Below are 15,133 nucleotides of genomic sequence, written 5' to 3' on the forward strand. Positions count from 1 at the left end.
GTGGAATAACCAAGGAAGACACGTATTGGCTCATCTTGAGACACCTCCTCACGTACAGGGCCAATGGCTGTGGCTCAGAGGCTGCAGGTCCATCAGAGGCTGATTCAGAAGCGTGGGGCTGCACTAATCGGATGCTCCACAATACCCATAGGGTTATAAGTAACTAAGTTCTGACCTCTCAAGAACAAAAGGTTATGCCTGAAAAGAACAAAGTCAGATAAATCTGAATGAGTTAAGAGTAGCAGCCTCAGTTGGGAGGGGTCCTGAATACTTGTTGTTTCTTGAACTTTTGGATTTAGATATTTCTGTACTGAGTTTGGGTCCTTGCTTACGCTTTTCAAAGAATTTCACAATATGAATAGCATTGAAAAAGTTTGATTTGTATATGCCTGTCCTATTACTGCTATTTCCCCCATGTTGTTGCTTATACTTTGTTAGTGAAGCAGTAGCCATCCCCTTACTTCATCTCAGTAACCACAGCATTACACCATGATTGCTCACTAGGTACCTTTTTCCTCAATCACCAGTGAAGGGAATAATCAGATGTATTCAATTCCCACTCTGGTCTTCAACATCAAACCCCACTTTCCTTTCGCCTCCCCAGATTTCATGCGTATCTCTCACACTTCCACTCCAAGTGTCCCATCCACAGTCCAATTATGGTGCATTTTCATGTTGTTTTACCAGTCCTCCCATTTGATTTCTGAAATTACAAACGGAACACACACACACACATATTCTAATGGATTCATGTTCTAAAAATAACGTTTTACATACTACAACGTGTATGACACCAATATGTATGAGTAGCTTTGAAAAACATCTGTATGTCACATTGACAAACATGGGCATTTTGAACCAGTAGCATTTAGCTTGATAGAATTTCAGAGACTTAGTGAAATTCAGTTTTCTTTTTCTAAATGGCCCACAGTTCTTTCTCTGAAAAGGCAAATGGCTCCGCAAGGAGCCTTAGGCTTCTAAAATTTTCTTCCCGCTATATATGGCAATTTCTAGGTACCACCCACAAGGATTTACTTGCACTGGATTTTGTCGTAGCTTTTCTAGGGTTTTTATAAAGCAAGCTCTTTTTCTTCCCCCTCAAATGCCTTTGGCTTTTTCTCTCTTCTAATGGACTCCAGAAAAGGTTGGATTGCTGTAGTTTACCTAGCTTTTGTTTCACTGTTTGGCTCAGAATGACACCTTTCACAGGTCTCTACACCTAAATCAAAGGTTATTTAGAATTTATTTTAAAAGTTCACATGGAACACATAGCAAACATAACGAAATAGTGGGTTTGAATGCAACTCTTAATAAATTTCAAAGGAATGAATTCCCCCACCCCACCCCAGCCACTGTGTTCTCTCTTCACAGATACATAGGAAGGTAGAAATCAATTAAATGGAAGGCATTTGGATAATCACCAGCTACTTTGAAATTCAGCATGTACCTCTAGGAAAAGGAAACAAAAAAAAGCCCATGCACCAAGAAGGAGAACACAATGGGTTTTAAAGTGCATTACCATTATCCTAAGTCCTCCTACCCATCAAATCACTTGAGGTAGAGGAAGGATTCACCTTAGTTCTCTTAATTGCCAAACAGCCTCCTTTTATTTTGATGCAAAACGATAGGGACAGGTCCCACTGTGACATCTGCATGTTTACACTTCAACCACCCTGGTTAAAAGGAAGAGCTTCAACAGAAACCCACAGGCACACGGACAACCACACCACCTTCCCCTTCAATCTCCAGGCTGCATGTCACAGGAAGGCTGTTATTGGTTCAGCCCTGGTCACCCCACCACCCTTTGGGCCAATGGCCATGGATCCTGCACTGCCAGTTGTTTATTGGCTTCTGCTAGCGGAGGCTGGGAGCACAGCTGCTCTCATTGGACGACCCCGTCATCCAGGCATAATTGCAGTGCAGGAAGCCTTTTGTATCAAAAGGGAAGGATGATAGGCTACCAAGGCACAGTATCAGATAAATTTGAATGAAGCAAAGTAGGCCTTTCACAAGGTCAGGAGCTTGAGCAGGGCATTTTTCTAGATGGTTTGATTGAGTATTCTGCACGCTGTTTGGGTCCTCATTTATGCATTTTTTTGAATTCGGATAATGGGATATGTTAAAGGAGTGTGAATGGGGTAAGTGTGATTGTTATGGCTGCTACTGCACTTTAATTATTGCTATACCACACATTTTGAAAAAAACTCTCTCGATGATACTACTATACACATGTGGGAGAATGAGAATGCGTGAAGTAAATAAAATCATTGTGGAAATAATTTTGACCGTAAAGATCTCTGAAGAGGCTGACCTAGGGGAATACCTACTAGAAATGACCATTTAGAAAAGTGAAGAAATGCAGTATGGTTAAGAAAAATCATAACAAACTGCACTAAAGACATATATAAAGTTGAGCTGATAATGTTTTTAACATTTCTTTCACAATAAGAATTTTTAAAACTCGGCAGAACGGCACAAGTCCAACACTAGAGTAGATTGCACTTTGGAGGGCCACAGGTCTTTTTCCACCAAGTGAGGTGGCTTAGGAAAGAGCCTTTGGTTTGCGATGTGGTCAGGCGCTCCTGGGGGAGCTCATTGGCCTCTGGTGTACCTAATGACGGCCTCGGTGGCCTCAGACACGGCATGCTTGCCAGTCTTCCTGGGCAGCAGCGGGTGCATGGCTGTCTGGATCTCTCTGGAGGTGATGGCGGAGTGCTTCCTGTAGTGGTATGAGGAGCTCTCCTTGGACACAACCCATTATCCAAGGGATTCATAATCCTGTATTTAGTTCTATCTTGTTAACTTTTTTCTTTAAGTTGCCATAATCAGCATAATTATTTGATGCCATCACTGTATCATTTACCTCTATTTGCCAATTCATTCTATTATCATTCCTTCTTACATCCCACATCTTTTTCTACCGTCCTCAATTACATTCTTTACAATTGCCGTTCGTTTGGTGCCAGTTGGTGTAAATACTCTGAGTTATCATTTTTTCTTAAATGTCTTTACTTCTGAGTTAAAGTCTTAAGGTAACCAGAATTGAGATGGGGTAAGGTGTGCAGGGCATTAAATAGGGATTTAATCTTCTGAAACCCTGAAAGGTGTCACTTATGTACCTACCTCTTCTTACATGATATTCCTACAGAGGCAATGGTGAAAAATGTTAACCCATGGGAAATGGAGTTAGACAGGGTCCATACCACTTTGGGTGGCTTCGAGGCTAACCCGGGTATATTGTCACACACCCCTGGGAATTTTGGTTAAGGAAAAATCATGTGCGTAATTATTGTGCTGATTATAATAATTGGACTGGCATAATGAATATTCTTTCCCTTTTAGGAACTCAGTGTTCTTTCTCACATGGGGTAATCTCAGACATTGGAGACAAATGGAGATATGGGGATCTCAGCTTCCCCATTCCTTGACAGCATCAATGATTAGATGGTGGCTCGTGAACAAAACCCAGCTGGGATACCTCTCCATTCCATTGAGGCGGCTCTAGCCGTAGTGTCAAGCGAACAAACAAGCAGAGCACAATTGCACAAGAAGTCGAGGAAGTCAACTTCCTTTTCCCTGCATCATTCCATCCCCCAAGCTAGCATTGTTCTGGGCCAAGAAGAAATGGCCCAGCTAGTAAGAATTCCTCTCACCAGGGAAGGAAAAGTGGAGTGAGTGACCAGCTTCTCTAGACAGTCCTGGCACTGCATGAAGGTCTACCTTCAGTTTTACCACACCCATGGCAGCAGAGAGAGTTGGCTAGCTACAAGGAATAAAAGCTGAGGCTATTATTAGCACATACACAGCCGGACTGACTGCAGTTTATGGAGAATTTTGTGCGGACAAACTCAGCAGTTTCCACCACTGATGGAGTCACTGGCTGGGTGCACAGATGCTGACAACCGTCCCAGTGATATTGAAGGGTCCTAAAGCCAGCCATATGTCAGTACTTGCGCCCCCTTGCCCCGGACCTCTCTCCAAACGACACCCCTACACAGACCCTGCCCTGGCAGAGCCCAGACCCACATGAGTAACCATCCAAACTCTCTGCAGCTGCACAAGTCTAGAACAGTAGCCACCTGGATCCTTTCCCACCTCAACCAGAATCCAGGAGTTAAGCTTACAGACAATTCATTTTTCTAGCAGCCGTGCAAGAGCAAGACACCATCTTAGGTACCCTTGGCAGACCCACCAGCTTGCGTGCACTCGGGGCTAGCCCCTCTAGCTATCTATGCACCTGCATGCCGTGGCCTGATGCCTGTCATTGGCATCTGCTACGGCAGGTACGCACACAGAGGGGACTGTGCGGTGATGGGTGAACACTCTGACAGCCAGGCCCCTGCCAACAGCTGCTTATGGATAGGAATCATGCTCAGGCTCCTGTCACTGGCCTGCAACTCCATGCCCACCTACAGATAGCACCTCCAGGTTCTAGTTGGAGTGGGATGACTGATATATTCAAACAGTTAAAAGAAACTGCCAACCAAACATACTTTACCCAGCAATGCCGTCCTTCATAATTGAAGGTGAAATAAAGACTTTCTCTAATAAATAAGAGCCGAGGGAACTTGTCATGTCTAAACCTGGATCACAAGAAATGTCAGAAGGAGTTTTTCAAGCTGAAACAAAAGGACACTGATTGGTAACACCAAAATATATGAAAATATACAACACACTGGTAAAGGTAAGCATTTAGTCAGATTCAGAATACCCTAATACTGTATAATGTGGAGATGTGCTGACCGGGTAACCTGAAAAGAAAGGATAAAAGATAAAGGTATTGAAATTTGCCATAGTTTCAACAATTTGTTAATGGATACACACACACACACACACACACTCACACTCACATAAACACACACAATGTAAACAATGATGTAAGAAAAGTAAAAGGGTAGGCAATAACAGGATGGAGTTTGGGCTGTGACCAAAGGTAAGCTGTTGTCAGTGTAAAATAGACTGTTATACCTACATGATATTGTATGTAAACCTCACAGGAGCCACAAAGCAAGGATCTACCACAGATACACAAAAGGTAAAGAGAAAGGATGCAAAGCACATCAGTGCGGAAAATACTAAATTTAGAAAGGCAGGCAACAAGAAAGGAAGTAGTGGAAAGTAGAATTACAAAACAGCCAAGAAACAAATAATAAGGTGGCATTAATAAGTCCTATCAATAATTACTCCCTTAATGGAGTGAATTCTCCAATCAAAAGGCCTACAGTGGCTTAGTGATCAAAAAGCAAGATCTAACCAGCATTTGGTTAGAAGAGGCTCACCTCAGCTCTTAAGGACACAGGAAGATACAAAGTGAAGGATGACAAAAGATATTCCATGCAGGTGGAAACCAAAGAGAGCAGGGTTAGCTATACTAATGTCGGACAAAATAGACGTTAAGCCAAACTGGTAAGAGGAGACAGAGATGGTCATTAGGGAATGACGAGGGGGTCAATTCCTCAGGAAGATATAACAATCATAAATATGCACTCAACATTGGAGCACCTAAATATATTAAGCAAATCCTTAAAAATCTGAAAGGAGAAATAGACAATAATACGATAATACAAGGAGACTCCAATACCCCAATTTCTTAAGGTTTTATTTATTTATTTGACAGAGAGAGTGAGCACAAGCACGGACAGTGGCAGGTAGAGGGAGAGGGAGAAGCAGGCTCCTCACTGAGTCGGGAGCCCAACGTGGAGCTCGATCCCAGGACCCTGGGATCATGACCTGAGCTAAGACAGACACATAACCGACTAAGCCACCCAGGCGCTTCCAATAGCCCACTTTCAATATTGGATGGGCCGTCCAGGCAGAACATCAACAAGGAAACATTGGACTTGAGCCATACTGTAGGAAAAATGGACTTAACAGACATATATAGAACATGTCATCCAAAAGCAGCAGAATACACATTCTTCTCAAGTTCACAGAGAGCGTTCACCAAGGTAGATAGCAAAACAAGCCTTAGCAAATGTAAGAACATTAAAATCGTACTATCTTTTCCAACTACAAGCGTATGAAATGAGATATCACTAACAGGCAAAAAGGTAAAAAATTCACCAGTACGTGGAAATTAAACAACATGCTTCTGGATAACAGTTGGGTCAAAAAGAAATCAAAAGGGGAAATCCAGAAGCAAGTGCAAATGGAATGACAGCATATCAAAACATATAGGTTGCTGCTAAAGCCATTCTAAGAGGGACATTTACAGTGACAAACACCTACATTAAGAAACAAGAATGACCTCAACCTAACTTTTCACCTCAAGGAGCTAGAAAAAAAAAAACAAACTAAACACAAAGTCAGGAGATGGGAGAAAGTAACAAGGATCCGAGTGTAAATAAATGTACCAGAGACCAGAGAAAAGGATGGACAAGATTAGTGAAACTAAGAGCTGGTTATTTGAAAAGAGAAATAAAATTGGTGAAACTTTAGCTAAGCTAACTCTGAAAAACAGAGAGAGGACTCAAATGAGTAAAATCAGTAATCAAAGAGGAGACATTACAACTGACACCACGGAAATACAAAGGATCATGAGAGATTACTACAAATGGTTATATGCGAACAAATGGATCACCTAAAAGAAATGGATAAATTCGTAAAACACACAACCCACCAAGACTGAATCATGAAGAAACTGAGAATCTGAGAGGCCAATATCAAGTACAGAGATTGAATCATTACTCAAAACCTGCCAAAGCAGAAAATCCCAGGAACAGATGTTTCCCTGGTGACTTCTACCTAAACATTTAAAGAACCAGCACCAACACTTCACAAATTCTTCCCAAAAACTGGAGAGGAAGGAATACTCCCAAACTCATTTTACAAGGCCAGCATTACTCTGACCCCAAAACCGGATCAGAACACCATAAGAAAAGAAAATGACAGACTAATGTCCCTGATGAATATAGATACAGATATCCTCAATGAAAGAAAAACCATTAGCAAACTGAATCCAAGAGCACATTAAAAAAAAAATCATTCACCATGATCAAGTGGAATTTATCTCTGTGATGCAAGGATGGTGCAACATAGGCAAATCAATAATTGTGATACACTGCATTAACCAAAGGATAAAATCATATAATCGTCTTAGTAGATGCAGAAAAGAGTATTTGATAAAACTTAATACCCGTTTCTGATTTAAAAAAAAAAAAAAAAACCTCTGAGGAAGTGGGGATGGAGGGGACACACCTCAACATAGTAAAGGCCATGTGTGACAAGCCCACAGCCAACGTCATACTCAATGGTGAAAAGCTGAAAGCAATTTCTCTGAGATCAGAAACAAGATAAGAACGCCCACTTTTGCCACTTTTATTCTACAAAATATTGAAAGTTCTAGCCAGAGCATTTAGACAAGTAAAGAAATGAAAAGGCATCCAAATTGTAAGGGAAGAAGTAGAACTGTCACTATTTGGAGACGACTTAATATCACATATAGAAAACCTGAGAGACTCCACCAAAACACTGTTAGAACTAATAAATGGATTCAGTAAAGTTGCAGGAAAATCAAACTGCAAAAATCTGTCGCATTTCTGCACACTGCAAATGACCTATAAGAAAGAGAAATCAAGAAACCAATCCATTTACAATCATATCATAAGGAAGAAAATAACTGGGATTAAATTTAACCAAGGAGGCAAAAGACCTGTGCACTGAAAACTATAAGACGATGAAGAAAAAAATTGAAGAAGACACAAATAAATGGAAAGATATTCCATCCTCAGGGATGGGAAGAGTTGGTATCGTTAAATGTCTATCCCACCCAAAGCAATCTGGAGATGCAGTGCAATCTCTACCGAAATTCAATGGCAGTTTTCACAAGAATAGAACAAACAATCCTAAACTTTGTATGGAACCACGAACAATCAATCAATCAAACAAACACAAAGCCCAAAATAGTCAGCGCAGTCTTGAGAAAGAAGAACAAAGGCGGAGGCCTTACACTCCTGGATTTCAAACACTTTTACAAAGCTATAACAATCAAAACAGTATGGTATCGGCATAAAAACAGATGCCGAGATCCACAGATGAGACTATAGAGAGCTCAGAAAGAAATCCAGACATATACGGTCAATTAATTTACAAAAAGAGCCAAGAATATACAACGGGGGAAAGAACAGTCTCTTCAGTGGTATTGGGAAACCTGGACAGCCGCATGCAAAAGAATGGAATGGGATCACCGTCTTACACCATGGGCTAAAGATGAAATGTAAGACGCGAAACCTTAAGCCTTCCTCTCCACAGTCTGGTTAATTTCCTTCAACCAGGTACCTGTGAAGTGGTTATAAGGAGGGCTTTGTTGGCTGCTAAGCACCCTCCCACACTCCCTTCTCCTCTGAGGTTTTAGCCTTGGCAGACGAGGTGTACATGGCTTGCTTTTGCACTCCTTGCCACACGTGTTTTACTGACAACTGTGGTGGGTTGAGATCTCTGACATGTCTTTCGAGCACCGTCCAAGGCTATCCTGCCAACTCCGGCAGGCCCTTAACCAGTTGGCACCTCCTGTTCTTCAGCACATGTTTTAATAGAGAGCCCACTCTGCCACTCTTCTCCTTCCTAAGACAGCCGTGTTTTGCCACAAAACTAAAATGTTCTAAAAGTATTGATCAGTGTTTTCGTTAGCTCCGCTGTGTCCGATGAATGATTCCTTGGAACTACCCGTCCACGCCCCCCACCACCAAACATCAGTGGAATGCAAGTAATGTTCTGACCAGTGGGTTGTGAGCAGCCTAGGAAGTCCACTCAATGTACGTCTCTCTGAGTCCAGGAAGGAAACCAACATCCCCTGTGGTTTTTAGGAAAAGTGGTTTGAACAGAACTTTGGGGATGAAGGGTGGGCCGTGGGTTAGAAGTGTGATAGAATGTAATACATCCCCAAGTGTGGTATACATGCCTCTGCAGGCACACGAGATGGTTTTAAGTGGTACACAGATTTTTTTTCTTACAGTTAAGCAGTTTAGTTAGTGTGAATTTAAATATACGAACACCATGTTATCCTGTGACGTTGCAGATATTATGGCTTAGGAAAATGTTTTCAAAAATCTTGAAAATACGTTCCTTAAAATAGCTATATTCAATAAACAATTGTATTGGTGAAATGCACATATAGCCAAAAGGATGAAATTGTTAGAGGAAGGAATTTACATGCCATCCAAATGGTTATAAGCTTCCGAGTCAGACAAACCTCATTCAAACCTGGTCTACCACTTATCAGCTGTGTGACTTTAGGAAAGTAACCTAATTTCTCTGAGCCTCAGGGGAAAATGGAGTTGAATAACAGTACCAGCTTCACTGGACTGTTGTCAAGCTTAAGCCAGGAGCTTTACACTGTAGTGGTGTGAGGGCCCAAAACCTAGCGCCAGGTGGTCTGGTTTCCAGTCCTAGCTCTTCTGCTTACTAGCTCATTGACATTGAGCAACTTACTTCATCTTTCTGTGCCTTGGTCTCCCCGTCTGGAACATGGGACTCTTAGGAGGGTTAAATGAGTTACCACATTTGAAGTGCTTAGAAATATTTCTAGTATATATTAGGCATTATGTGTTTCTTAGATTAAAAATACATGCATATAAAGCTCCTGACACCTGACACCTAGTAAGTCCTCGTGAAATGTTACCCATTGGTGGTGCTTTGTATTGCCAATGCCTGGAACAAATAAATCTACAGTCAGAGTTTGATTAAGAAGCAGCATTTAATTGCCCAGGACACATGGAGAATTGACAGGGCCCAGCACCTCTCTGCAGTAAAAATCAAAACACAGGGCCCCATGGAAGCTGGGCCTTCTTAAAGGACTGCCAGGAGTGGGATTGGAGAGACGGCCCAAGCTAGCTTTCTTTATCCTGTTAAAATAGGTGTGGGTCATTCCAGTTAAGAGAAAAGGAAATGAAGCAAGCAGCCTAATGCCACACGGCCTGTATATGACAGAGCTCGGTAGAATGCTATCTTGATGGAGAACTCACAGCCCGAGGGGAGGAATAGAGAACTGGTCCACTGGGGTTCTGACGAAAGGGGGATACTTTATGGAAAATCTTATGCTAGAGGTATGGTGATGATGATAGTAATGTAACAGCAATACCATTAACTGAGATTCAGCCACTGTTACTGACTACCTCTGACTACCTCTAGACATTGTCCTATCTCCCAATCCTAAAAAAAAAAACCCTCTTCTGTGATACCATTAACACTCTCTTCCTACTTACTGACCGGTATCCCTCTTCTTTGAAAGAGTACCCTATTTCTATCTCCATTCCTCATCCACCACTCACTCCTCAACCCACTGCGGTTTGCCTTTTCTTTCCCAAGCCATCACCGCCTCTTCTGGGACTCTAGACCATCTGCTCTCCTCCGTCTTCCCATATTTATTCAGCAAATACTGAGTCCCTACCGAGCGCCATACATGGTACTCAGTCCTGATATATGACAGCAAATGAGACAAGGTCTCTCTTCTCAGGAAGTTCACATTCCAGGTAAAAGCAAAAATTGGATCTGCTGACTGAGTGCCCTCAAAAGCAGTTCACTGGATGATGGAGACGATCACTAACAGCGGGGCGCATGATGGTCATACCCTCAGAATAGATACTGTTAATCAGGGCGAACCTGTTTGAGCACCTTCTAAAGGTAGGTAGAGCAGAAAGCTCCAGGCAGCACACTGACATTCTTAATCTTAGGGCATCTTGGAGCCCGTCTTGTGAGAAAATGCAAAATCACTCACTCAGGGATTGTGACAACAACTCCTTTTGAAGAAAGAGGAATGAGTTGGAGAATGAAGTAGGGTGATTAGTGTCGGGCTTGCATTTCAATGAGGTTAAGAAATAGATGTGAATGCTGATAAAATTGGGAGTAAAGAAAGAGCTCAGATGAACTTAGAGCTTTCAGATCACTTCTGATTGGGGAAGGTAGGCCTAAACGACATCAGCAAACAAACCACACAATACGTATCTCCGGGCTACATACTTCTTCGAAGTGCCTCCAATGAAGGGCTTCCCTTCCACAAATTTAAGGAAATTTTAATATTGGAACAGCGATAATTTACTTAAATAAACCAAGAGAAAAGAGTGTTTGCAATGGCTGCTAAAGCTACTGAAAGGGCATGTTTCCTATCGAGTAAGTGACCTGAAATGGCTCAGAAAACCAAAATTGTTATTCTGAGCACATAGATCTCAAACAAAATCTTAATACCACCTTTGCTGATGAAATGCTACTATCATTCTTATTAGAGCCCGAAAGTGACAAGAAATCTTTTTATCAGCATTACAGTCAAAAAGTATTTGCGAATATTTGGAAATTAAATTTTAAAAAGATTTAAACGCTAAAAAAAAAAGAGAACCTAAATAGTTTTAGTTGATCTGATTGCACTGCACATGAGTAAATATGTACATGAGTAAATATGTCGTTTAGGCCGACCTTCCCCAATCAGAAGGTGGCTTATGACATTAACATAAGCTTTATCTTGGGAAACTCTACACTCTTAGAAATAAACAGGAACCTTAGCAGACTCTAAGCAAATGCAACCTGAAGTCAGGCATGGTCGTTTGTTTTTTTTACTCATAGACATATTTGCAGTGTCTATTCCAGATAGAGTAGATACCAAGAATTCTGTTGAGTGAATGAATGAGCCATATTTTCAATCTTTAGGTAGTAAGAATGGTGGGGGTGGGGGGACAAGATAAAGAAGATGACGAATTTAAATGAGAGGTGGTAAGAAGTAACCGAATACAGTTTTCTTAAGCACCAGGAAAATTATTTCAACTGTATGTCTTTTCTCCACATTTTCTTATGGACCTTGGTGGAGCGTGTGGATCTCCTGCGTTCAAGAACCGATCTTGCACTTACGAGTTTTGGGACTCTGTGCTCTCTGGATCTGAGTTGCTTCTGTAATAAACTAGTTATGATAGCATTGTTGTAAACACCAGATAAAATAGTACCTGTAAAAATATGCCGTAAACTAAAAAACATTGTATAGTGCGAGGGTGATATTATCACAACTATGACAGTACTGCTTTCTCTGCTATTGAAATAAAAGACCTGATTAAAGAAACAAACAAAACAAAAACAAGTAAATAAATAAAGAGGAACCACCAAAGCTGTTTTGTCAATAACATCTGCCAATATTTACTGTACACAATATTACGACAGAAATTTTCATAAATGTATTCCAGAATCCATTTAAAAATTGTAAGAGGAACTCATTCTATGACATTAACATCAATTTCAAATGCATATGAAAAATATTTTTTTCTATAAAAGCATAAAGGAGATTGACGTTGCTTCAGATACTTAAAAGTCTCTTCAATAACCCGCCTAACAGAAGTCAGATGGATTCTTATATCAGCTTCTGCACGTTATCTGTTGCCATATCACCCATAACGAACCTCTGAAAAATTCACCACACGCTCATGAGAGAATGAGAGAGAAAAAGGTAAACATCATTATAACAAAAATAACCCCCACTGAGGCTGACCTACAGAAATATCTAGCAGAAATGACTGCTTGGGAAAGCCAAGAAAAGTGGCATGGTTAAGGAGAGTCCACAGTTGTCCAAGGAATAAACTGCACTCAAATATACATTAAAGCAGTGCCGATCCTGTTTGGTTCAAAGTGAAACTACTTTAAATATCCGCAGAATGCCACAACAAGAACAAAAACTCTAGAGTTTGTCCCACTTTTTAAAGCTACAGGTCTTTTCCCGCCAAGTGAGGTGGCTCTGAAAAGAGCCTTTGGTTTGCGAGGTGGTCAGGTGGTCCGGAGGCAGCTCATTGGCGGAGGGTGTACCTGATGATGGCTTGGTTGCCCTCGGACACGGCGTGCTTGCCAATCTCCCCGGGGAACAGCAGGCGCACGGCTGTCTGGATCTCCCTGGAGGTGATGGTGGAGCACTTGGTGGAGCGGGCCAGGCGAGAGGCTTCGTCGGCGATGCGCTCGAAGATGTCCTTAACGAACGAATCCAAGATGCTCACGGTCTTCTGCGAGAGGCTCAGGCCCTCGTGAACCTGCTTCAGAACCCTGGGGAAGTAGATAGTGAAACTGTTGGGGCAGCGGCGGCGGCGGCGGCGGCGGCGGCATTGGCGCCTTGGCTGCTCGTGCTTCGGGCTCTTCGGGTCCACTTCTGTGGGCTCCTCCGTGCCCACGCATTCGCCAGAAGAGGTCTCACAGCCAGGCTCAGCCATGTGGAGCTCGCCTTCCCGACAGCTCGGAAGGAAGGACAATGGCGGCTGCAGAGGGGCGCTGGCCCATTTATATTCACTGCATTTCCTGACGTCACGGGCAACCTCCATATCTGATTGGACAAAATGCAATGCAGGGAAGTGGGGCTCTATGCCAGGCCGTGTCCCCTGTGATTGCATACCCTCGAGCTTCACATCACATCGGACAATTAGAGAGGGAAATCCGGTGCCCTCTAAACTTCTTGGGACCTCGGTCAGATAATCTTTCAAACATTCTATTTCATTGTGCATTTTGTCTGCTGATTTTCAACATCAACACAGTAACAGATCTTAGGAGAGTCTTGTTTTTATTGGAATACTTTATATTGCACATCATTACCTTATTTCTGATAAGCAGTAAGTGCTATTGGATCAGGACATGCTAGAAACCAGGATGCTCTGGAGACCCAGAGTCAATGTGTCCATCTCTTAAAATGACAGCAAAGGTAAGGTGGTGGTGATGGAAACACATGAGTACATTGGGAGAGAGGAAGAAAATGATGCCTGGGCTTAAACAGTTAATGAATGTGTAACAGGAGGTAGCAATATGTGAGCACCTTCCCTTTCTACTCAATTACTTTGTGTTTGGGGGGGGGTCCCGTTTTTGGCAGGTAGGGAGGAGCACACAAGAAAGGGTGGCATAAATTGGACCAGTCCCTTTTCATTTATCCACCCAAAGACAGTTTATTAAGGAGTTACAATTAAGAGGTGGGGGGGGGGATTTCAACTGGTCATAAGTAATTACACATCTCATAATAGCTCCTCGTGGTGCTAGTTTGTAAACGCTGTAAGGAAGGGCCAGCAGAATGGGATAAACCAGAGCTGAATCTTATTTCCCCATGTTTTCTGCACAAAGCAAGAGGTGAGGATATGAGATTGGCGTGGTTGTCTGTGGAACTGCTGAAATGCCTGGTGAAATGCCCTCTGAATCTTCAGGTATGTCCACAAGAGATAACAGGAGATCCCAGAAATTCACAAGCAGAGCTCTCATGTGCATGCCTGGCCTGCCCTGGTGGGGCAAGACCAGAGTAGTGCCCAGTAGTGTCCAGAGTAGAATGGAGAGAAAGTCAAGCCGCCAGGAATCCCCAGCGAGCCTCCATTCTGTCACAGTCACTTGCATACCTTTTCTTTTTTCTTGCCAAGCAACCAGATGCTGATCTTCACAGATGGCAAAACCACGACTAACAAATAAATCAGAACAGGCCTGGGCACACAGGCCAGTTTGTCAGGACCAGTTTGCTTACCTTTCCAAGCAACTACTATCATTGTCAGCTGCTCAGCCTAACCCAACAGGTGCCACTACAGGAGAGGAGAGGGAGAAGGACCAGTCCCAGAGGGCCCATTCCCAGTGTACCCCAAAGTCCTCTTCCTCCTGACAGCCTGGAACCTGCAGCTACCACAGATGGGTCCCTCTGAAGATCCTTTCCCCTCTTCTGGCTTTCCAGGCATCGTATCAACTAATCAGAGTTGGTATTAAGCTTCCTGTTGCCTCTCTCAGAAGTCCTACACAAACACGGCAGTGAGAAGAAAGGTCAACCAACAACATTTGTTCACTGATGCCCCAGCAGGGGAGCTCTGGGAACACTTCACCAGAAGCACCAAAGATTGTAGGCTTTTCAACTTCGGCTTACTGAGAGAGTCTGACCTCCATATCCCAGGCCCCTAGTTCCAGAGCAATGACTGGCCAATTTGGGGGCCATTTCTCCTACTACTCAGAATGGACTGTTGTCCTGGGCTAAGCCACCATAGCTTGGGCAGGAACTCTCGCATGGCCAGCAGAGTGCTGGTGCAAATCAAGAGACATAATTGACGAGCACCTGCCCCGAGTTCTGACCAAGACCCTCAGGAGAAATGGCAAAAACCATAGTCTCCAAACACAGCACACAAAGAAGTAGTCATACAGATAAAAACACCAAAAAGGTTTTTAA

The 15,133-nt window shown here is 42.7% G+C and overlaps 1 protein-coding gene across 1 annotated transcript in view; it reads left to right on the top strand.

The window, feature by feature from the left end:
* Positions 1–15,133, top strand: part of LOC144380381 (uncharacterized) — a 60,040-nt gene that overhangs the window by 32,973 nt on the left and 11,934 nt on the right. The window contains exon 3 of the mRNA XM_078064015.1: positions 5,136–5,154. Coding sequence (XP_077920141.1) covers positions 5,136–5,154 — 19 coding nt within the window. The remainder of the gene's footprint in view (positions 1–5,135; positions 5,155–15,133) is intronic.

Source organism: Halichoerus grypus, chromosome X, assembly GCF_964656455.1.
Source record: "Halichoerus grypus chromosome X, mHalGry1.hap1.1, whole genome shotgun sequence".
Taxonomy (NCBI): Eukaryota; Metazoa; Chordata; class Mammalia; order Carnivora; family Phocidae; genus Halichoerus; species Halichoerus grypus.